This window comes from Ictidomys tridecemlineatus, chromosome 4 (genome assembly GCF_052094955.1).
Source record: "Ictidomys tridecemlineatus isolate mIctTri1 chromosome 4, mIctTri1.hap1, whole genome shotgun sequence".
NCBI classification, from domain to species: domain Eukaryota; kingdom Metazoa; phylum Chordata; class Mammalia; order Rodentia; family Sciuridae; genus Ictidomys; species Ictidomys tridecemlineatus.
This window is the reverse complement of record NC_135480.1, coordinates 64,302,234-64,324,682: the sequence shown is the minus strand read 5'-3', so window position 1 is coordinate 64,324,682 and position 22,449 is coordinate 64,302,234. Positions and strand designations below refer to the sequence as shown.

Sequence of the window (22,449 nt, the reverse complement as noted above, 5' to 3'; positions counted from 1 at the left end):
GAGGAAGACTGAGGGAAGAGAGGGCACCCCCGGGCGCCAGGGTGCATTGTGGGAAGGAGGCGGCAGCGTCCCGGGCGGGCGGGAGGTGCACCAGCGGCGGCGGCGGCGGTAAATCCTCCCGGCCGCTCACAGCACTGTGGAGCCGCGTCCCCAGCCCGGCCTCGGACCGCGCGCCCCTCCTGCCCCTCGCGGCTTCTCGCGCGCCCGCCCCTCCCCGCGCGCCGGCCCTGCCGAGCCGGCTGGCCGGCCTGGCTCCCCTCCCCGGCCCCGACGGGCGGGTGGCTGCCCTGAGGAGGCGGGGAGGGGAGGGCTGGGCCGGCCGGCAGGCGGGCGACGATGCCGAACTTCTGCGCTGCCCCCAACTGCACGCGGAAGAGCACGCAGTCCGACCTGGCCTTCTTCAGGTTCCCGCGGGATCCGGCCAGGTAAGGGCGCCCTGGAGCGGGCGGCCGGGCCCACCTGCGCGGTGCGCGCTACCGGCCGCAGGCTCTGGGCCGAGGGCCCTGGGAGGTACCGCACACTGTTGTCCGCTAGTCTTGGACCACAGAAGGGACTCGCTGCTGGCCGGCGGGTGGAGGGGACCTCGGAGCACGTGCGCTGGCTGGGGTTTGGCGCGGAGGCGGGATGAGGTGGGCTCTCGCCCTGATTGACTTGCTGTGTGATCTCGGGCAAGTCGCCTTCCTCTTTGGACTTTCATTTCTTGAGCTGTCAAACTGGGACTTGGACTCCAGTTGTGGTCACCTGGGCCTTTCTTTCTCCTTGCCATCCCCCACCCCAAGACAGCGTTTCTGTTCCGAACCCTGCCGCCCGCCGGCTTTGATCTCGAGTCTGATGGCCACTATTCCTTTCTTCGGACTTGTCATTACACAATGATAAAGTTCAGGCTTTGACCGTTACTCATAATCTCTCTTGGTTATTGTGGGGCTATCATGGAATACGCGTGAGGGCGTGGGAATTGATATTGAAACCTTTTTGAGGTAACCCACATACCGAACTTACATTTAGGAAGTGATAGAGTAGGGACTGTTGGAAAGATTGAGAATGTTGCATAAGCCTTTCTTGTTGATTCAGTCATTTAAAAGCATTGCCTACTATGTGCGAACACTAATGTTAAGTGCTGGGAATACAGAGGTGAATGAGCCAGTGTCGCTGTCATTGGGGGAAATATATCAACAGGCGGTTACGATATAGCTATAGCATGCTATTTATTAATTCAACAAATATTTGTTGAAGGTCTGTGTGCATGGCATTGTTTTGAGCACTGGTGGGTACAGTTGAAAAAAATCAAAAGTCCCTACTCAAGGAGATTGCGTTCTGGGGGAGGGGGGTGCAATCATGTAAAATATATACAATAGTGTGTCAGATAGTAATAAATACCATGGAGAAAAATGAAGCAAAGATTGGAGGGAAATTAGTGGTAGCAGGGAAGGCATAATTTCTATTTTACGTTTTTATTTATTTATTTTTGTAGTTGCAGATGGACAGCATGCCTTTATTTTATTTGTTTATTTTTATGTGGTGCTAAGAATGGAACCCAGTGCCTCACACATGTTAGGCCAGTGGTCTGCCATTGAGCTACAGCCCCAGTCCATAATTGTTATTTTAAGTAGAGTGATCAGAGAAGGCCTTGTTAAAATGGGGAATTTGAGCAAAGAGCTAAAGTAGGTGAGGGGGCCAGCCATGAAGATATCTTGGGGAAGAGCATTCCAGACTCAGCAAACAATAAGTGCAAAGACAGCATGCTTGTTGATGCAACCAGAAAGGGTGTGTATAAGAGGAACAAATTGTACAGGAAGTTGTAGTCCATAGAAAACTTTGGCGTTTATTCTAAGATAGGGTTTAGAGCAGAGAAATTTTAGCAGGATCACTAACTGCTTGTTAACTTGTAGAGAGGCAAAGTGGTAAGACTAGTTAAAGGCTATTGCAATAATCCAGATTAGTAAAAAAGGAGGTGGCAAATTGTTTCATTTGAGATAAGATTTGAAGATGATGTCAATAGGATACAGGTTTTAAAAAAAAAAAAAGGAATCAAGAATGACTTGAAATTTTTAACCTGAGCATTTACTGAGACGGGAAACACTGGGAACAGTAGAGTTGGTGGTGGGATATTAAAAGTTTGATTTGGGTCATGTGAAGTTTGAAAGACTTGATATTAAAAAATAGATGTCTGTCTTCATATCATATGCAAAAATGAACTCAAAATGGCTAATATTTAAATGGCCTAAACATGAAACTAATACCATTGAACTCTTAGAAGAAATTGTGGAATTTGCAGCAGATTCTTAGATATGAAACCGAAACACATGAAATAAAAGGAAAAATACATGAATTGGGCATCATCAAAATAAACTTTTTTTTTTTTTTTTTGGTACTGGGGATTGAACCCCAGAGGTGCTTAACCACTGAGCCACATTCCCAGCCCTTTTATTTTTTTGAGACAGTGTCTTGATAAGTTGCTTAGGGCCTCATTAAGTTGCTGAGCCTGGCCTCAAACTTGTGATCTTCCTGCCTCAATCTCCCAAGTCACTGGATCATAGGCCTGCATGACCACATCTGACTCAAACTTTTGTTTATCAAGAAACATTACCAAAAGGTGGAAAGAATGAAAGAAGATGTTTGTAAAGAATAGAATGGATGAGTCTAGAATACAAATATATTTTTTTAAAAAAAACTCTTAAATTCAACAATCAAAAACAAATAACCCAGTGAGGAAATGGGCAAAGGACCAGAATAGATATTTCTCCAAAGAGGAGATACAGATGACTAACATGCACTTGAAAAGATGGTCCCTACCAATAGTTATTAGGGAAGTTTAAATCAAAACCATAGTGAGGTGACAGTTAAACATAGAATTACCATACCACCCAGCAGTTCAATTCCAAGGTATATTGCCAAAAGAATTGCAAACTGGTGTTTAAATTTTTTTTAAAAAAGCATATACCACACATTCACAGTAGCACTGCTTATAATACTCAAAACAGATGGAAATAACCCCAAGTCTGTCAGTGCTTGAATGAACAGACAAAATATGTACTAATACAGTGGAATATTGTTCTACCATAAAAAATAATGAAGTACTGCTACTGTTGATATATAGATGAACTTCAAACATTATGCTAAGTGAAAGAAGCCAGATATAAAAGATCATATATTGTATGATTCCATTTATATAAAATATAAATATATAGATTAATCCATAGACAGAAAGCAGATTTGTGGGTGCCAAGGAGTAGAGGACAGGAGGAATGGGAAACAACAGATTAAGGGATACTAGTGATTTCTGTCCATATGTAATTGAGTGCTCTTTTCATTATATTCAGGGAAATATGGTCTATTGGGGATTATATTCTCAGATTTGGAAGGAATTTTAGGTCTAGTGGAGTCTTCTTGGAATGCTGAAATTCCCTCAGTAGTCATGGCTTTTAACCTTCTTTGAAGTTATTGTCCCTTTTGAGAATCTAAAATAAGGACTCTTTTCCTGAAAACAAAATAAATCCAGTTTTGCATTTCACCATAAAGGCACTCATGAACTCTGGAGAGCCATATGCATTCCTGACAGGTGGTATCTGCCTTTGCTAAAATACTCCAGGTTTCTTTGTGAGAGACATCTAGAGGTCCTGGACAGCAGCAGCTATTGTTTCTTTCTTGTTTTGAGTGCAAATCTGCCTCCTGTCATTTATGCTTTTGAGATTTAGTTTTGTCCCCAGATTGACACTGAGCAAGTCTGTTCCCTGTTTCATGTAAGAGCCCTTTGAATAGTTCAAGACCAAATAATAAACTTTTCTGAACTCTTTTTTAAAAATATCTTTATTGAGATATAATTCACATATAATTCACTCATTTAATGTGTATAATTCAATGGCTTTTGGTATATTACATTATTTTAAATTTTTTGGTGAAGTCTATATAACAAATTGATCATTTTGACCATTTTTATTTTTATTTTTGTGGTATTAAGGATCAAACCTAAGACCTTACACATGCTAGCTCTACCACTCAACTATACCCCAGCCCCATTTTAACCATTTTTAAGTGTACAGTTAAGTGGTATTGATTATATTTACAATGTTGTGCAACAATCACCACCGTTTCCAAAACATTTTCATTATGCCAAAAAAATACCTCTGTAACCTTGAAGTGTCACTTCTCTTATTCTGTCCCTAGTCTCTGGTAACCTCTAATACACTTTCAGTCTCTGTAAACTTGCCTGTTCTGGGTACCTCAGATAGGTGGAATAATAAGATTTGTTTTTTATATCTGGTTTATTTTATTTAACATAATGTCTTCAAAGTAACTTTTCAGTTTCCTTTTCACTGTGCCCACAGTTAATCTGTACAAAGAAGTAGTTTTTTTTTTTTCCTATAAACGAGTAGTAAGGAAGGTTGATAAAGGGTGTGTTACCAACCTACCTGTTGAAGTTAATTGACATTGTTAACTGACAACTAAGATAATATATTTAATGCTATTAAACAGTGCATTTCCCATCTATCATATTTATAAATTCCATGTACACTTTTAGGAACAGATATTTAGAAATAATTAAAAATTCAAGAGCATAATCAGTAATGAACAAAATGTACAATTTTACATACATAATAGTTCTTATTGGTTTAGAAAAATGCCATTGATATGCTTTTCTTTTTTTTAAGTGAAATTATATGATCAGCTTAGCTTAGGGCAGGAGCATGGAGGTCACTGATTACTGAAAATTAAAGTTAAAAAATTATTGCCCGAAATTTTGGTTGTCTCAGGGTAGCTTGCCTAAGCAGAGTCTTGGCAGGAGGTACCTAGGGGCAGCTCTCAGCCGGGCTCAGGCCCAAATCAATGAATTGCACCCATTAGAGTGAGTTGGGCAATTGAAGCACTCTTCTTCCATCTCAGGCAGTTAGTGCCTACTCGCCTATGAGGCAGTGATGGTGATGGTTGTCTTCCAGGTTCCTTTGGCAGTTTAATCAAAGTTAATTGAGAGTTCTCTGTCTTGTTAAATTGTAAAAAAAAAAAACAGTGGTTTTCTGGGGACTCACAAAGGTTTGTATTTTAGACCAAGTAATCTGTTAATCAACAAATTTTATAACAAAATACCTTAGACTGGATAATTTATAAACAACAAATTCATTTCTCACAGTTTTGAAGCCTGGGAATTCTAAGGTCAAAGTGACAGCAGATTTATCTGGTGAGGGGCTTGCTTTCAGCATCATTGGTGGGTACCTTCTTGCTGTATCCTAATATGACAGAATGGGCAAACAAGTTCTTTTGGGTCCCTTTTATAAGGGCTCTAAACCCATTCTTGAGGGCTCTGCCCTCACGACCTAATCACTCCCAGATTACCCACTTTCAAAAGCACTGCACTGGAGATTAAGTTTCAATATGTGAATTTGGGGAGAATACAGACATTCAGACCTTAGCAGTTCCCAAGACTCTCAGGGAGTCTGCAGTGTCAACGCTATTTTCATAACACTGATGTTATTGTTCTTTTTCATGCTCATGCCCTCAGGAATATGCAATGGAATTTTGGGGGCTATATAACACAAAATGCATTATTGCTTGGATGTTATGTATTGCGCTTTCTAGATTTTTTAAAAAAAAATTTAGGGTAGTGGGGGGTTGAATGCTGGGGCACTTTGTCACTGAGCTACATGCCCCAGTTCTTTTATTTTGAGACAGGGTCTCACTAAATTGCTGAGTGTTTTGCTAAGTTGCTGAGGCTGTCCTCAAACTTGTGATTACTGCTTCCTCAGCCTCTGGATCTTTGGGATTATAGGCTTGTACCACCACATCCACCAGGGAGGAGGTTTTAATAGCCTTTTAAAACTGCATATTAAGGGGCTGGGATTGTGGCTCAGTGGTAGAGGGCTTGCTTAGCATGGGTGGGACCCAAGTTCGATCCTCAGCACCACATAAAAATAAAGGCATTGTGTTGTGTACATCTCCCCCCAAAAAATAAATATATTTTTTAAAACTGCATATTAATGTAAGGCTGGATTCGTGGACATATTAAAAACAGAAGCAGAGCTGAGAATGTATCTTTAAGTAATATATTAAAGAGAATTGCAGAGATGGAAAATATCATTCTCACTAAGTGTGGGATTTTTTTGTTGTTCTAAATTAGTTATACATTTTGATACATCATAAATAAATGGAGTATAAGTTCTCGTTCTTCCATTGTACGTGATATAGAGTCACACCAGTCATGTACTTGTATATGCACATAAGATCATAATATCCTTCCTACCCCCACATCCTCTCCCCTCCCTTCCCTCCCCTCTGTCTAATCCAAAGTATGTGGTTTATTTTGAAAGTATATTTCCATTAAAATATTCATATGTTAACATGAAAGGAGGTTATTAATGAATTAATAAACATTTTAAAATTGTTTTCGGTTTTAATGTCTATAATGATATATATTGATAGATAAAAAGGTATTAGTGATGGAAAGAAATATGTGAATCCACTTTATTAAAGGAAAAGCCCACAGTGTGGAATACAGGAAGCAAAACAATGACAAAACTGGGAAAGGGGAGATGTTAGTAAAAATGTGAGAGATACTTATATAACTGTGTGAATGTATGTGTATGTTCTACATGTACACACAAATATATAAATAATATATTAAGAATATATACATGTATACATGTATGTAGGAAAGACTGTGATCATAAATAATTTTTATAACTTTATTGATGTGAAAACATGCATAGATCACAAATCATAAGCCTACATCATGTTTGGACTTTCAGAATGACATGTCCATGAAATTTTTTTAAAAATAGGATATTGCTAGCACTCCAAACTCCTTTTCCTCTGTGGCCCTCCTAGTCATTATCTCATTTGCTCTAGCAATAACTACTTTAGATTAGTATACTTTCACATAATTTAGGTAAGTTAGGTTTGGAGGCAGGGAGAAGAACAAGGAGAAGCTTTTTTATTTGAGATACAGAGCATTACTTGGATCCTAGAGTCCTCTTTTATGCCTACTGCCAGTTGTTACCTCTCTCCAGTGGTATCTACACTGACTTTCACTGTGTTGGGGAACCCTAAACCACCCCCTCTTTGGAGATTCATAGGAAGGACTCACGGGACTCTCCACGTGGTGGTACTCATAGCTAAGATATATTACAGCATTATAGTAAGGGTATACATCTGAATCATGAGTGGGAAAGACACCAGCAGAATTAAGAGGAGTTCATTGAGGCTTCCTTATACTTTATCCTTCCCATAGAGTTCAGAGACCATTTTCCCCCAGGAAATGCAGCAATCTATGGGCTACGTTTCTCCCTAGAGTAGTCCGTTAGCGACTCAGTGCCCAGAGTTTTTATTAGGGCCTGGTCAATAAGCAACTTCTGCCTAGTATATTCAAAAGTTCCGGACTCCCAGAAGGAGGGCAGTTATTCATTATAAATCATATTGTTTGCACAGTGTAGGCACAGTGCCACCTTACCAGTTAGGAAGTATTTTATATCAGTGTGGACAACTATTTACCAGCTAATTTCCCACACACTCTTTAACAAGCCTTTCTGGGGAATGCAATTTTAGGCATATGATCTGTGTTAACTTTTTCTGAACAAAACCATGGATGAGTTTTGCCTGTTAACATAATAGGTATTTTTGGCTTCTTCCATTTAACATGATTTGTGTGATCACAGGCAGTTTGTTCACTCCATCGCAAGTCCCATTCCATGGAATGAACATACCAGTTTATCCTTTCTTTTGTCCATGGGTAAAGTTGTTTTACCTCCCCAACATTTGGTATTATGCCTTTTATACTATAGTCATTCTTTTGGGTATATAGTAATGTTTGGTTGGGCTTTTAGTTAGTGTTTTCTTTTTCTAAAAAAAAAAAAAAATTTTTTTTTAGTTGCCAATGGACCATTTATTTATTTGCAGTGCTAAGAATTAAACTCAGCACCTCACACATACTAGGCAAACGTTCTATCACTGAGCTACAATTCTGCAAATAACCTTTTAGCATCATGAATATTATTTTTAAATGTCTATTCAAATTTGCATCAGTTTTTTTCTTGTAACTTTTGCAGTTAATATATTCTAAACTTGAAAATGTGGTATTAATCAATAATAGAAATGTCACTGGAGGATCTATTTAACTTTGTATTTCTTAAATTTAGTCCTGGCTACTAAAGTATGTAAGCCTTAACATTTTTCCCCCCTTAATTTAGCTCAAAACACAAAAGAATTGTTTGCAAAATGGTCAGTGTGCTTGCTTTTTTTTTTCCCCCCTCTTTTTCATATTCTGAAGTGGTGCAGATTTTAGGCTGTGTTAAATGAGTGAGGTGGGATATATAAAATATAAAGAGAAGCTGTATAAATCACAGTATAAAATTATGAAGTTTGGGAACTACAAAGTGTACTGTATTTATATGTAATTCTCCTTCTAAAAGTTGCCACAAAGGCTGAATTGGAAGCTTCATGTCTGCATGAAATTTCCTATATTTTTAATGTGTATGATGGACTTAATTTTTCTTGAATATTAAAGTCTGCCAATTGCTACGAAACAAAAAACAAAAAACAAAAAACCTTTTAGCTAAGCACTTAAGAGGACATGGACTTTATCTTGTTCAGGATCTTAATATTTTCTGTATGTTGGATGGTGTAGACACAGTTGCTGCATTCATGGAACTTATAATCTAGTTTGTGTATCATTTTAGATTAAATATAGTCTTCATGCTTCCCCAAGAAATTCTAGTTATATATTGTACTTCTACCTGCTAATTTTCTGCAGTAATGGTGTTGTTTCATTTGCTTAATTTCTGAAAGGAATATTAGACTTTTGGCCTTGTACAACTTTTTCACTTTTACTGCTGATGGTTGAGTCCTCTCCAACGATGTTGCTGCTGAATTTGGACATAACTAAGCACATTACTTCTTAATCTTGTCTGTAATCAAAGGGATCATACTTTATGATGTCTAAGGTCCCTTCCAACTCTCACTTTGTTATTAATCAACTTCTCCAAATTATTTTCTACGGGAGGGGAGCAGGAACTCATTGTTATTAATATGTATTTGCTTTAAAACCAAATGCTGAAATTTAAACGTTTAGCTCATGTTTTGTGATTGTATTTTGGTTTTATTTATAGATGCCAGAAGTGGGTGGAGAATTGTAGGAGAGCTGACTTGGAAGATAAAACACCTGATCAACTAAATAAACATTATCGATTATGTGCCAAACACTTCGAGACCTCTATGATCTGTAGAACTGTAAGTAATAAGAGAGCTTGGTTTCTTTCTCTCTCTTTCTGTCTGATTGGAAATGTAAGTTTTAATAATTGAAAGGTATCCCTCTACCCCACAATTATTAAAAAAAAAAAATGAAGATAAATTTGGAGTGGAATAGCTTCTATTTTGTTCTAAAATTTCTGAGGTTTTCTTAATTCCCCTATTCCTGATGCTCCTTTCCCACTCACCAGAGGTGACCACTTTTAATCCTCTAGACAGTTCTAGATGATCATAATACTGTGTTTAAGATGATGTTTTAACTTGGAGCAATTCTTCTAGAACTTTTTCATAAGTGATATCTTCATCTATGAGTAGTACTCTTTGTTTTCATGTTTTTGAATGTACTCTTAGAACCAACAATTAATTTTTACATGCTAGATACTGTAGGAAATAAATCATAGGTAATTTGAAAAAAACATTTCCATCAGCAATTTGAATCTTTGCATTCAGACCTTTCCCTTTCTGGGCCCCAGTTTCTAATGAGATTAGACCAGACCTAGATTTTTAACCCTCTAGGATTCTGTTACTGCTGTGATGCATAAAGGGCACAAATAGGTCAGATTTGATTGAAATGAAGCAAAAGTGAAACACTTTATAATCAGTAAGGAACAAAGTTTTGGTAAATAATATATACAGTGTTCTTGTTTAGGTATAAGTAATGTATCATCTCAGATATCGAGATAAACTTTATTTGAAGGTACACTATATATTGTTATGCAGCAATTTATTTTGATATTTTTTTCAGATACATTTTGCAGAGGCATCAGAAAACTAAAGAATGATTGGGTTATTTTATTTCTCAAAATTAATTGAAGCAGATACTTGTGAAGTCATTGGGAGGTGAGCCAATTCCGGTTCAACAGTTTAATCACGAATATTTGAGGGATATTTTTTTGCCTTGCTTTGTTAAGAGCGTAATAATGATCAACCAAAATAAGAGGTTTTATATGTTTAAAAGGCAAACTGCTTTTATGTTCTTGACACTAAGTAAAAATATCCCAGATTATTTAAATGCCCTATGCATTTTTATTTTAGTCATAATTATGGTTTTTTATTTGGATAATTCCAACCATATCAATGTGAGAAATTTAAAATGTAGTGTACTCTTGTATTCTTGTTTAGTCAGAGCATAGAACAAAAAGGTGAGATTTTGTTTTTATAATTTCTGAATGATTTGTCAGTCTCAAATAAATTAACCCAAATGTGAAAAATGTTCTTTATCTGTATGTATAAGATGATGCTGGTATTAAAAGCTGGATTATCTGATATCTGTATTAAAATGTTTAAGAGTTTTTGCCTCATTAGATTGGCATTTATGTACTCATTAGTAAATATTCATGGCTAATTCAGCCAAAGCCAAATGTTTTATTATCTTTGATGCTAGAGTTAAGATTAATATTCAGAGCATGGTGGTGCTCACCTGTAATCCCAGTAGCTGGGGAAGCCGAGGCAGGAGGATCATAAATTCAAAGCTAGCCCCAGCAACTTTGCAAGGCCCTATCTCAAAATAAAAGGGGGACAGGCTGGGGTTGTGGCTCAGTGATTAAGCGCCTCTAGGTTCAATCCCTGCCACCCCCCAAAGTAAAGTAAGATTAATACTGTTTGCACAAACCTTAAATCAGCTGTTAAAAAGATTAATTCTTGATACTGAATTAAAATAAATTGCTTATAACTTTTTTGTCATATATTATAATTATAAATAAGTATTTATAAAATGTCACTTTTTTGACTCATTGTTTTCTGGTCTTTGCTTTATTTGCTAAAAAAAATAGCAAATTAATTCAAATTTTTAAAATTCATTGACTGTTTTATCCCTTCCTTTACTTAATAATTGCTAACATATCAAGAGTTGACTGTATGTATGTATATGTTTGTTTATTTTTAAAGCTTTTGCTCAATGGGAAAGATGAGAAGCTTAGGATATCCGAGGTTTTGCTCCTTTCAGTGGTTGTGTCTCTGATTCCTGATCAAACTCCCCAGTAGATTCAGGATCACTAGCCAGGTGCTAGAAGCGTATCATTAAGAAATCATATTTCCTTCTTTGTGTTTTTTGTGATGCATGGGATTAAAGTGGAAAATACTGTCTCTGAATAGAAATCCTTCCGAAGTATAGTATCTTTTGGATAAAACCCAAGATCATTTGTTCCATTTAGATACATATTTTCCCTTCAGTCCTTTCTAACCTCTGTTCTCTGGATGAAAAAACTTATTTAGAAGGGTTATTATTTTTGCTTGATATATTTGAATGTACTTCAATAGTCAGCTTTGAAACAATTACTGCTCCCAAGAAAGTTTTTAAAATGGAGAGAGAGAGAGAGAGTGTGTGTGTGTGTGTGTGTGTGTGTGTGTGTGTGTGTGTGGTGTTTTCCATAGCAACTTAAGGGAGAAAGTAAAGTTAGTGTGTCTTTTGACTAGCCAAGGGTATAATAGAAGTTATTCATCTGTTACCCTCTTAATAAACTTCCTGTCCCACCTAGTTTGTTCTGGGCCAACTGTGGAAAACTGTTACCATTTAGGTATGGATCCAGCTTCTAGCTAAGTTGTATTAATTAACAGGAAGTAAAATAGAGAATAATCATCCTTCAATAATAAGATCATTGGAGCTAGAAGGGAATTTAAAATACCCAGTGTAGGGTTTGCAAAAATGATTGTGTATGTGAGTTGTTGTTCTTGAGTCTATTTTTATCTTAGGATTTTATAATATGTATTTAAAATATAAATAGCCTGTTAGAAGTTATTCTTACGGTTTTGGTTGCTTAAGACAGGGTTAACTAAATAGATTGTATGGAAGTGATAGTGGTACAACTGAAATGGCAAGCATTCTGATCACTAATGTGTGCATAGTTTCATTTTGAGAAATGTTGATCTAGTCAGTACCTGAATCAAAAGAGGAGGTCCACAAAAGGAAACTAATTTAGCTAAGGGGCTATTAGTGAGTCACTAGTTGATTTTGGATTAGTTCCTAGATCTCCTGGGTCCCAGTGCAATATTATTTTTACTGTGCCTTGGTGCTTCAGTAATATTAGCAAAAGTGATGTGAACAGCAGGTAAGGAGGGAAGCATTGTTGTAGGACATATAGGTAGGTTATTTGGGAGATTTGTACATCCTATAGCCTGGTGGGCTCATGGAAAGATAGAACAGATGAAGCGGCTGGGAAACTGAATTAGAAATATATGTACAAAATTTAAGTACCTTTTTTTTACCTACTATCAATTCAGTTTCTTAATTTATAATAGTAAGATTACCAAAAGGGCAAATACAAAAACAGAAGTATAGACCAACTTAAATTGACATCAGATACTGCAAGTCTGTATATTAGAGCTAAAGAAATACTGGAGAAATCTTTAATATAGAATTTTATTTTTTCTGAAGGACCATCTCTGAATTAACACATTTTTCTTTTTCAGAGTCCTTATAGGACAGTACTTCGAGATAATGCAATACCAACAATATTTGATCTTACCAGTCATTTGAACAATCCACATAGTAGACACAGAAAACGAATAAAAGAATTGGTATGTCTTTGTACTTTCAGATTTCCCACCTCCCCATAATACTGTGAAGTCAAATAAAGGTGCATTTATATTAAAAATTTACCCAAGTTGTTCTCTATTTCAAAGGTAACATAATGGGAAACAAATTCTATGATTACTAAGTAAAACTGGATGTAAGATAATTAATCTGTTTTGGTACAGTTGAAATTGGAAAACCTCCCTTGAATTTAGCCAACCAGTTGATACTAGTTGACTTAGGCTCAAGTGTGCTGCCACTTTCAGGCCACTAGTTCATTTTATTCTTGGGACTGGGGATAATCAGAAGAGCTACTTTTTCTTTGGTATTAAGGAAAATGGAGCTGAGGTAGGTTTCCAGAATCAAGCACAAAGGGATAAAGAGAAGGAAGAGATAAAAGTTGAGGCATGGATTGTTTTAGAGATGAGGATTCTGTCACTATTAAAATATTGACAAGGGTTAGAAAAGCTTTAAATTTTTGAATACAGCATAATTTACATGTATTTCTATATTCCTTTGATATTTTTCAGTTCTGATCATTTTCAGTTTTTGTTGACCTTAAGTGAACAAAATTAAGCTGTTCAGACTCCTTAAGTCCATGGCTTCTGTTTCTCATTGCCACTGGCAAGGCCTTTATTTTATTTTACTGTGTTTCCTTCTTCCACTATTATTTCCATTTCTCTTAGGTAGTTAGGTATTATATTTAATATATGTCATTATCAATTCATCTATTATATGTTTTTTAAGATAATATCTAAATTTTCCTCATTTTTTTCTGTTTACATTTCATATTTAGATCTTTGGTCCATTTGGATTTTGTATGGTTTCCAAGTGACATTTAACTTTATATTTCTCCTTATGAAAAATTAGGTTTTTTGATGTGGCTGTGTTAATTTCCCATTCCTATGACAAATATATGGGACAACTGAAAGGTTTATTTGGGGCTCATGGTTTCAAAGGTATTAGTCCATTGTTAGCTGGATCTGTTGCTTTCGAGCCTATGGCGAAACAGTACTTTGGGAGGGAGCTCATGGTGGAGCAAAGCGGCTTACCTCATGGCTGTTTGGAAGCAAAAGGAGGAAAGAGCCAGGGTCCTACTATATTTTTTCTAGAGCACACCCCCAGGGATCTAGATTCCTATTACTAGGCCCTACCTCCTAAAGGTTCCACTACCTCCCAGCAACGCCTCAGACTGGCATGTGGGCCTTTTGGGGACATTTAAGATCCAAACCCTAACAATAATCTTGTTAATGAATTCATCCTTTCCTCCAGTGGTATAAAAAATACCACCTTCGTTATATACCAGTTTTTTTTTTTTTTTTAGAGACAATTTTATTTTATTATTTTTTTGAGAGAGAGAGAACATTTTAGTATTTATTGTTTAGTTTTTTGGCGGACACAACATCTTTGTTTGTATGTGGTGCTGAGGATCGAACCCAGGCCACACGCATGCCAGGCAAGCGCGCTACCGCTTGAGCCACATCCCCCACCCTATACCAGGTTTAACACAAGGCTGCTTCTGGATCTGTTCCAAACTGGATTGTTTGTTTACATCTGTGCCACGTTGTTTTTACTACTATGGTTTTGTAATATATCTTACTTTCAAATAGAGTCACTTTTAAGCTCTTCTTTTTCAAAACTTTCTTAGCTATTTGTGAACCTTTATTCCTCCATATGAATTTGAGAATTCTTGTGTCAAGTTGTCCTAGAAATCCTCTGGGATTTTCATTATATAATTGCTTTGAATTGACATTTTTATTATAATAATTAGTTCCATCCATGAATTTAAGAAACCCAATAAAATAGCTGCCAAATAACAGCAATCATTGATAAGTCTAAATGCTGGTTCTTTGAAGAAACTATTAAAATACTTTTAGGAACACACAAAGTCAAATTTTTGAAAATGTCGGATTTTTTTGGTGCTGAGGATTGAACCCAAAGCCTTGTGTATGCTAAGCAGGTGCTCTGTGATTGAGCTATATCCCATCTCAATTTGTGGAGATGGGGTGGTTGTGTTTTTTTATTTGACATGTTACTAAGTGATGCATTGAGGGTGCACATAGTTAGTGGGAGAAGATTCTTCTTAGTTTTTTGTTTTTGTTTTGTTTTAGTTGTAGGTGGACACAATACCTTTATTTAATTAATTTATTTATATGTGGTGCTGAGGATCCAATTCAGTGCCTCTCACATGCTAGGCCTCTCACAACCCCAGCCCTCTCCCTATTTTTTTGCTTTCATCTTGCTGTTGAAATCTGACACCAGCTTTATTTCTATTCTTTTTGGGTGATCTACTTTTTCTCTCTCAAAACTTTTATAATTTTTTTTTACATTTGACATTTAAAATTTCATTGAACTATATGTGTGTGTGTGTGTGTGTGTGAATTTTTTTCTTATCTAGCATATTGACCATTATCTGAAGACTTATGTCTTTATTTACAATTTCTTTACGTATTTATTTTTTTGTGTAACTATGGATTAAACTGGGGCTTCATGCATGCTAGATAAACACTCTGACACTAAGCTGCTTCCCCACCCTGGGACTTATATCTTTTAAATTCTGGGAAATTCTCAGTTTTAATTTCTTCATGCACTTCTTTCCTCTGTTATTTCTATTTTTCTGAAACTTCTTATACATAAATGCTGACATATTATTTTAATGAGTATTTTTTCTTCTTAGTAATTTGTACCAGGGGTGAGGAGCTCAATCACTTCCTGTCCAGTAGCTGCCATGCCCCTGTAACTCTCCCTCTTAGGAAACATCAAATACTTCATAGCAGGCACACTTCCAGGTCTTCCAGCCTTGTAACTGGGCAGCCCACCAGTTAAGGAGGGAGTGTTGCAGGTTGACCTGCCTGGAAACATTCTTATCAGCAGAATATCCAGAGCTGTTCAGTGGGTACTGTGTGGTCCCAGCTATAACTGGCACTGGTACTTTCCTTCCACAAAAGTAATGGGTGGGTTGTGATCTGATTATCACTGAGGTTTGGAGGGAGAGTAAAGGACTCAGCTGGAAAGTTCCTCCTCCATCTAATCCTGTGTAGGGGTCATAGTGCATAAACTATGCTATATGCATTCATTTCTTCTCCATGCTGGCACTCTGTTAATTCTACTTCCCAGGGAATCCTCATCATTTTTGTTAGGTTCTACAATTCAGCAGCCTCCCTCTTAGGAGGCATCTCCAAGGTTAGATTGGGAAGGGAGATAATTTACTTTCTCTTGAATTTGATTTCAAGTGCCTTGGTGTACTTTTCATTCCCTTTATTATTTAGTAAACACTTATAACCTAAAGTTAGGGTTTTTAGGGAGAAAATAAGTGATATATTTTTCCCCTCTAGGACTTTATTATAAGCTTGGAGTAATTAGCAAATAATTATTATTCTGGTTTTCTTATCATCTGTTTGAAGAACATATTTAATATAAATTATGCTCTTGAAAGAGTAAAACAATTCAAAATAGGTTTTTATTTGAGTTTAAGATGATACACTAGAGGTCAGTTTTCTAAAACATGGTTTTTTTTTCTTTTGTTCATTTTTTCTTATTTTTTTGTTATTTAGAGTGAAGATGAAATCAGGACACTGAAACAGAAAAAAAGTAAGTGATAGTGTTAATGACTCAGCTTCTGAATGCCTTTTTAAAAGGCCTTGATCTGGTAAGAACAAATAAATATGTTTTATGTCCACAACCTACCTTGAGAATGGATGTAAGAGCGTGTCAGCTTTGTCCTGTGGTCTGAAGTTATCAGAGACTAAAGTCTTTTAGTTTGTCTTTGTTGAGTTCTGCCAAGCCACACACTTTGCCCTGTGCTGGCCTTGAAAATGTGTTGCTTTCTATGTGGTTCAGGTGTCAGGAACACAGACAGTATCCCAGGGCAGGGAAGGAAGGGCAGACATTTATGTCTACCCAACTTGTGCATAATAGGTTTTTGGTAAACATTTAAGAAATAAATGCTATGGGGGGCACTTGGTGTGTTGGATGTAGTGGCAGGTGCTGATGCCTGAGCTTTTGCCAAAGAATGGCAGCTGAAAGTTGTTTTTGTTCCTGTTATTACTATTATCCTCTTCATCTCTCTTCTCTTGCTACAATTAACATAAACTATTATTGAGGTCAAATCATCATTTTAAGTACTTAATATTAATTCATTTATGACAGAGCTCTGTGTTAAGTAATATTTTAATTCTCCCTTTATAGATAAGGAGACATGGACTCAAGCAAAGAAAGGAGGGGAAAGATTCTATACAAAAGTAGAGTGGCATGAAATAGGGTGCTAGATTTGGGAAAGTGCCCTCACTTTGGTGGTATTGGAATTTCTGGTAAACCATGATACTTAGAAAATGAACCCAGAGGAGACCATAGAGGCCAGAATTTATAGGGTGTGGCAGTGGGAACCATTGAGGAATTTGTAAGTAGGTGATGGCATGAACCTCATTTCATGTTATGTGGAACACTGTTGGAAGTAGGAAGAGTAACACTGTTGGCAGGGAAGCCAGGACTCAGGGAATTTGTAAACAGATGACTTACTAATGGAAAGATGTCCAAAGGAGAGTGACTAGCTTTTCACCTTATGTTTTTGCTCCTTAATGAACATCCCTTTAAAAAAATAAAACAATAGAATTAATACTTGTTGATTGAGAGTAGAGAAGTAATGGAGGTCAGAAGGAATATAGGAAGGAGGAAAGGAGACAGGCTGTCAGGCAGGCATCCAGGATAACCTCTTGCTTTGTGGATGGCAAAAACCTGCATAGTGGAGAAAACACTGTTTGCTTTGTAGTATGATGAATAGATGGCCTCTGAGCTGAGGAGGGGTGAGGAAAGAGTAATCCCTGCCCTTGCTCAACCCTGGTGTTGCTCTGGCAGGCCTGGAAGCACAGCTTACCCAGCCTCTAATCACACCAGATTTCGCTTTGTATTTGGGTAGCCCGCTTCTCTGTTTTATCTTGGTGCTGTTGCTGGAATACTTTCTACCAACTGAAGTGCCCTCATGTCTTCTTATCTGGATCAGAATCAAATGCAGCTTCTCTCTTCTGAACTTTTTTCCCTTCCCCCAGTAAAAATGTACAGTTTTTGGTGGCCCTCTCATAGTCTTATATAAGAGCTAGGTTCGGTGATTCTTCAGATATGGATTATTTTCCTAGGGCTGCCACTGACCAGTATGACTGTCGGCAGGACTCTTAACTTATAGGGCCTCACTTTTCTCATCCAAATATGAGATTAGGTGAAGATTTCTAATATTAGCCCTAACAGTTACATAAATCTATATTGGATTGGTTGTATAACTGTCTCATCTCTCATATAAAAGTGTGGCTTAATGGTTTGGTAGAAACAGCATCTGTATGGACCTTGGAGCCAGACAAGCTTGAATTTGAATTTCACTTTTATTCTTATAAATGCATTTGTGGCCTTGGGCAAGTAATTTATTGTCAAGTGGGGTTGATACCATCTGCCTGAATAAAGATTAATGTGATGCACACAAAATGCTAAACACAGTGTCCTCCATAAATATTTACTTTTACTTCAGAAGGCATGGACTGTCACTGTTCTGTATAATATATATGTTAATTAAAAATCATTCCAACTTTATTTACACATATAATTAAAATCTGTTCCCAGTGTTTCTCCTTCTATTGTCTTTGTTTTATTCTGTCTTCCTCTGTGGTCTAGTAGATAGATGCTGTGAATGTTGGATGAATGAGTTTATGGTTTTAAAATATTAGCCAATCCAAAAATGTACTTTGTATTGTGTGATTTCTTATGGGATTGTAAAATTAACTCTCTGTTTTCCAGTTGATGAAACTTCTGAACAGGAACAAAAACATAAAGAAACAAACAATAGCAATGCTCAGAACCCCAGTGCAGAAGAAGGGGGTGATGAACAGGATGAAGATATTTTGCCTTTAACCCTTGAAGAGAAGGAAAACAAAGAGTACTTAAAATCTTTATTTGAAATTTTGATTCTTATGGGAAAACAAAATATACCTCTGGACGGGCATGAGGCTGATGAAATCCCAGAAGGTCTCTTCACTCCTGATAACTTTCAGGCCCTGTTGGAGTGCCGGATAAATTCTGGTGAAGAGGTCCTGAGAAAACGCTTTGAGACCACAGCAGTTAACACATTGTTCTGTTCAAAAACACAACAGAAACAGATGCTGGAGATCTGTGAGAGTTGCATCCGGGAAGAAACCCTCAGGGAAGTGAGAGACTCGCACTTCTTTTCCATTATCACTGATGATGTGGTGGACATAGCAGGGGAAGAGCACCTTCCCGTGTTGGTGAGGTTTGTAGATGAGTCTCATAACTTGAGAGAGGAATTTGTGGGCTTCCTGCCTTATGAAGCTGATGCAGAAATTTTGGCTGTGAAATTTCACACTACCATAACTGAGAAGTGGGGACTAAATATGGAGTATTGTCGTGGCCAGGCTTACATTGTGTCTAGCGGATTCTCTTCCAAAATGAAAGTTGTTGCTTCTAGACTTTTAGAGAAATACCCTCAAGCTATCTACACACTCTGCTCTTCCTGTGCCTTAAACATGTGGTTGGCAAAATCAGTGCCTGTGATGGGGGTGTCTGTTGCATTAGGAACAATTGAAGAAGTTTGTTCTTTTTTCCATCGATCACCACAACTGCTATTAGAACTTGACAATGTAATTTCTGTTCTTTTTCAGAACAGTGAAGAAAGGGGTAAAGAACTGAAGGAAATTTGCCATTCTCAGTGGACAGGCAGGCATGATGCTTTTGAAATTTTGGTGGATCTCCTGCAAGCACTTGTTTTATGTTTAGATGGTATAAATAGTGACACAAATATTAGATGGAATAATTGTATAACTGGTCGTGCATTTGTACTCTGTAGTGCAGTAACAGATTTTGATTTCATTGTTACCATTGTTGTTCTTAAAAATGTGTTATCTTTTACAAGAGCCTTTGGGAAAAATCTCCAGGGACAAACTTCTGATGTCTTCTTTGCTGCCAGTAGCTTAACTGCAGTACTACATTCACTCAATGAAGTAATGGAAAATATTGAAGTTTATCATGAGTTTTGGTTTGAGGAAGCAACAAATTTGGCAACCAAACTTGATATTCAGATGAAACTTCCTGGGAAATTTCGTAGGGCTCAGCAGGGTAACCTGGAATCTCAGCTAACCTCTGAAAGTTACTATAAAGAAACCCTAAGTGTTCCAACAGTGGAACACATCATTCAGGAACTTAAAGATATATTTTCAGAACAGCACCTCAAAGCTCTTAAATGCTTATCTCTTGTACCGTCAGTCATGGGACAGCTCAAATTTAATACATCAGAGGAGCACCATGCTGACATGTACAGAAGTGACTTGCCTAATCCCGACACGCTTTCAGCTGAGCTACACTGTTGGAGAATCAAATGGAAACATCGAGGGAAAGATATAGAGCTTCCATCCACTATTTATGAAGCCCTTCATTTGCCTGATATCAAGTTTTTTCCTAATGTATATGCTTTGCTGAAGGTCCTGTGTATTCTTCCTGTAATGAAGGTTGAGAATGAACGCTATGAAAATGGACGAAAGCGTCTTAAAGCATACTTGAGGAACACTTTGACAGACCAAAGGTCAAGTAACTTGGCTTTGCTTAACATAAATTTTGATATAAAACATGATCTGGATTTAATGGTAGACACATATATCAAACTATATACAACTAAGTCAGAGCTTCCTACAGATAATTCAGAAACTGTTGAAAATACCTAAAAGACTTTTTAAATGGGCTTTCTCTTATATTTGATATTTGGAAGAAAAGCCGTAAGGTATATGTAGGTCACTTATCACTGAATATCTTTGCCTACAGGCCTCATGAATACATTAGCCATTGGTAATCTGCCTATGTACATGGCACCTGTTTGAGCTCTCGTGCTTTGAAAAATTGTCTGTTCTTCCAGAAGACTGCATTGGAAGTACCACATTTCACCTCTGCGTGACCTCTGCTAGTAGCACTCTGAAATTGTTTTAGTTAAGTCTTTTAGGTTATAAAATGTATTATTACCATGGATCCAGTTGTCAGGTATTATTATCAATTTTGAAGAAATAAATTTTGAGGAGGTATAAGAAAAGAATGCATCTTATGAAATGTTACAATGAAGCCTACTGTTGACCTTTGACTATTAGGAGTTTTAAGTGTGTTAAAATCTATAATGGACAATTAAGGGAGTTAACCAGAGTTGTGAGCTCACCAAACAGATTTCAGTATAGATTTTGTCTTTATCAAAAGAATTTAAAGAACAAGTTACAGTTAAAATTTGAGTGGAAGAGCTTGCTGTAGTTGTTCCACATCTGGTTGTTGCTGTTTACATTCCTTTGTTGAGCCTACGTCTTCATAAGCCTACACCTTCATTTTAGCAGGTAAATGGTGAACACTTCTGCTTCACGGTCAAGACAGAATCAGAGGCTGTGGATATGGGCAACTTGTCTGTTTCTTTTTCCATGACTATATCTACTGCCTCGTCTTGATTTATAAGCAAAACCTGGAAAACCTACAAAATAAATGTTTCACGGTTTATCTAGAAATAATACAGAAAATATTGCTGTTATTTTTGGTGAAGAAAATCAATTTTGTATAGTTTATTTCAATCTAAATAAAATGTGAATTTTGTTTAAAGTTCAGGTACATTATTTTTTGGGTCCAAAACATTCTTATGGTAAATTATTTTAAACTATATTTGATAACCAGCTTCATGATTTTCATAATTTCAAAATGAAGGGGCTGGGGTTGTGGCTCAGTGGCAGAGTGCTTTCCTCGCACATTTGAAGCACTGGGTTCAATCCTCAGTACCACATAAAAATAAATAAATAAACAAATATAAGTTCGTGTATAATTTTTTTAAAAATGAAGTGTTTTGTGGGGTTGTTGTCTTGGTATGTGTGTTTTCTACTTAGGGTATAGAAAAAGATGTTGATTTAAATTGAGAAATTACTAACCGTATGATTTGCCTGACTGGTTTTTTTTGGGGGGGGGGGCGGGTTTGGTTGCTGTTGTTTTTTGTTGTTGTTCTTTTGTAGTGTTGGGGATTGAACTTAGGGCTTCATGTTTGCTAGTTAAGCACTCTACTGCTGAGCCTCATCCTCATCCCTATTTTAGCAGGGTTTGTGTTATTGCTGGATAAAATGTAAATGGATGAATTTAATTGCAGAGCTGCCACTGGACTGTTTTATGTTGGGATAAGTTATTTGAGCTTCAGAAAGCAGAATGGGTGCATTTGCTGGAGTGCTGAGTCTGAATTATAACTCAAAATGCATTTCCTGTCATGGGCAAGCCCAGTGAATTTATCCAGTCAGGACACGTTGCCCATGTAGCTTATAAAAAGATAAGACTTATTATTATAGCCAGAGTGCTAAGAGATGAGATGCTGCTGTCCTTGGCAGAAAGAACTGATCAAGTTCATGACTGCAGGATGACAGTGAAGGAGACACAAAACTGACCTGTCAGTGCCTGCATCTAGTTATTAGGGACTCCTGAGAATGATGTGACCTCTAAATAATTTTAACCCTGCTTTGTTTTAGCTAGAAAACCTACCTTAAGGTTGTGCTGTGAAGATTAAGTAGTTTGTCATCAGTGACCTTTTGCTGCTTATCAGCATACCCAAACTTAATGGCTTAAAGAAACAGTTCATCATTTCTCTCAATTTTGTGGGTTGCTTGGTTCTTTTGCTTGTCTCATCAGGGCTTTCTGCATTCTACCAGCAGGTT

General features: G+C 37.2%; 1 protein-coding gene across 2 annotated transcripts; it reads left to right on the top strand.

The window, feature by feature from the left end:
• The first annotated feature begins 284 nt into the window (after nucleotides 1–284).
• On the top strand, nucleotides 285–21,566 carry Thap12 (THAP domain containing 12). Of its 2 annotated transcripts, XM_078046699.1 has the most exons (5): nucleotides 285–425; nucleotides 9,093–9,213; nucleotides 12,640–12,747; nucleotides 16,297–16,333; nucleotides 18,524–21,566. In XM_078046699.1, the coding sequence occupies exons 1-5, from the start codon at nucleotides 337–339 to the stop codon at nucleotides 20,455–20,457; spliced, it is 2,289 nt and encodes a 762-aa protein (XP_077902825.1). In that variant the 5' UTR covers nucleotides 285–336; the 3' UTR covers nucleotides 20,458–21,566. The 2 variants fall into 2 exon arrangements, with proteins under 2 accessions (XP_077902825.1, XP_077902826.1); XM_078046700.1 differs by lacking the exons at nucleotides 285–425; nucleotides 9,093–9,213; nucleotides 12,640–12,747; nucleotides 16,297–16,333 and adding an exon at nucleotides 16,377–16,391.
• Nucleotides 21,567–22,449: the final 883 nt, after the last annotated feature.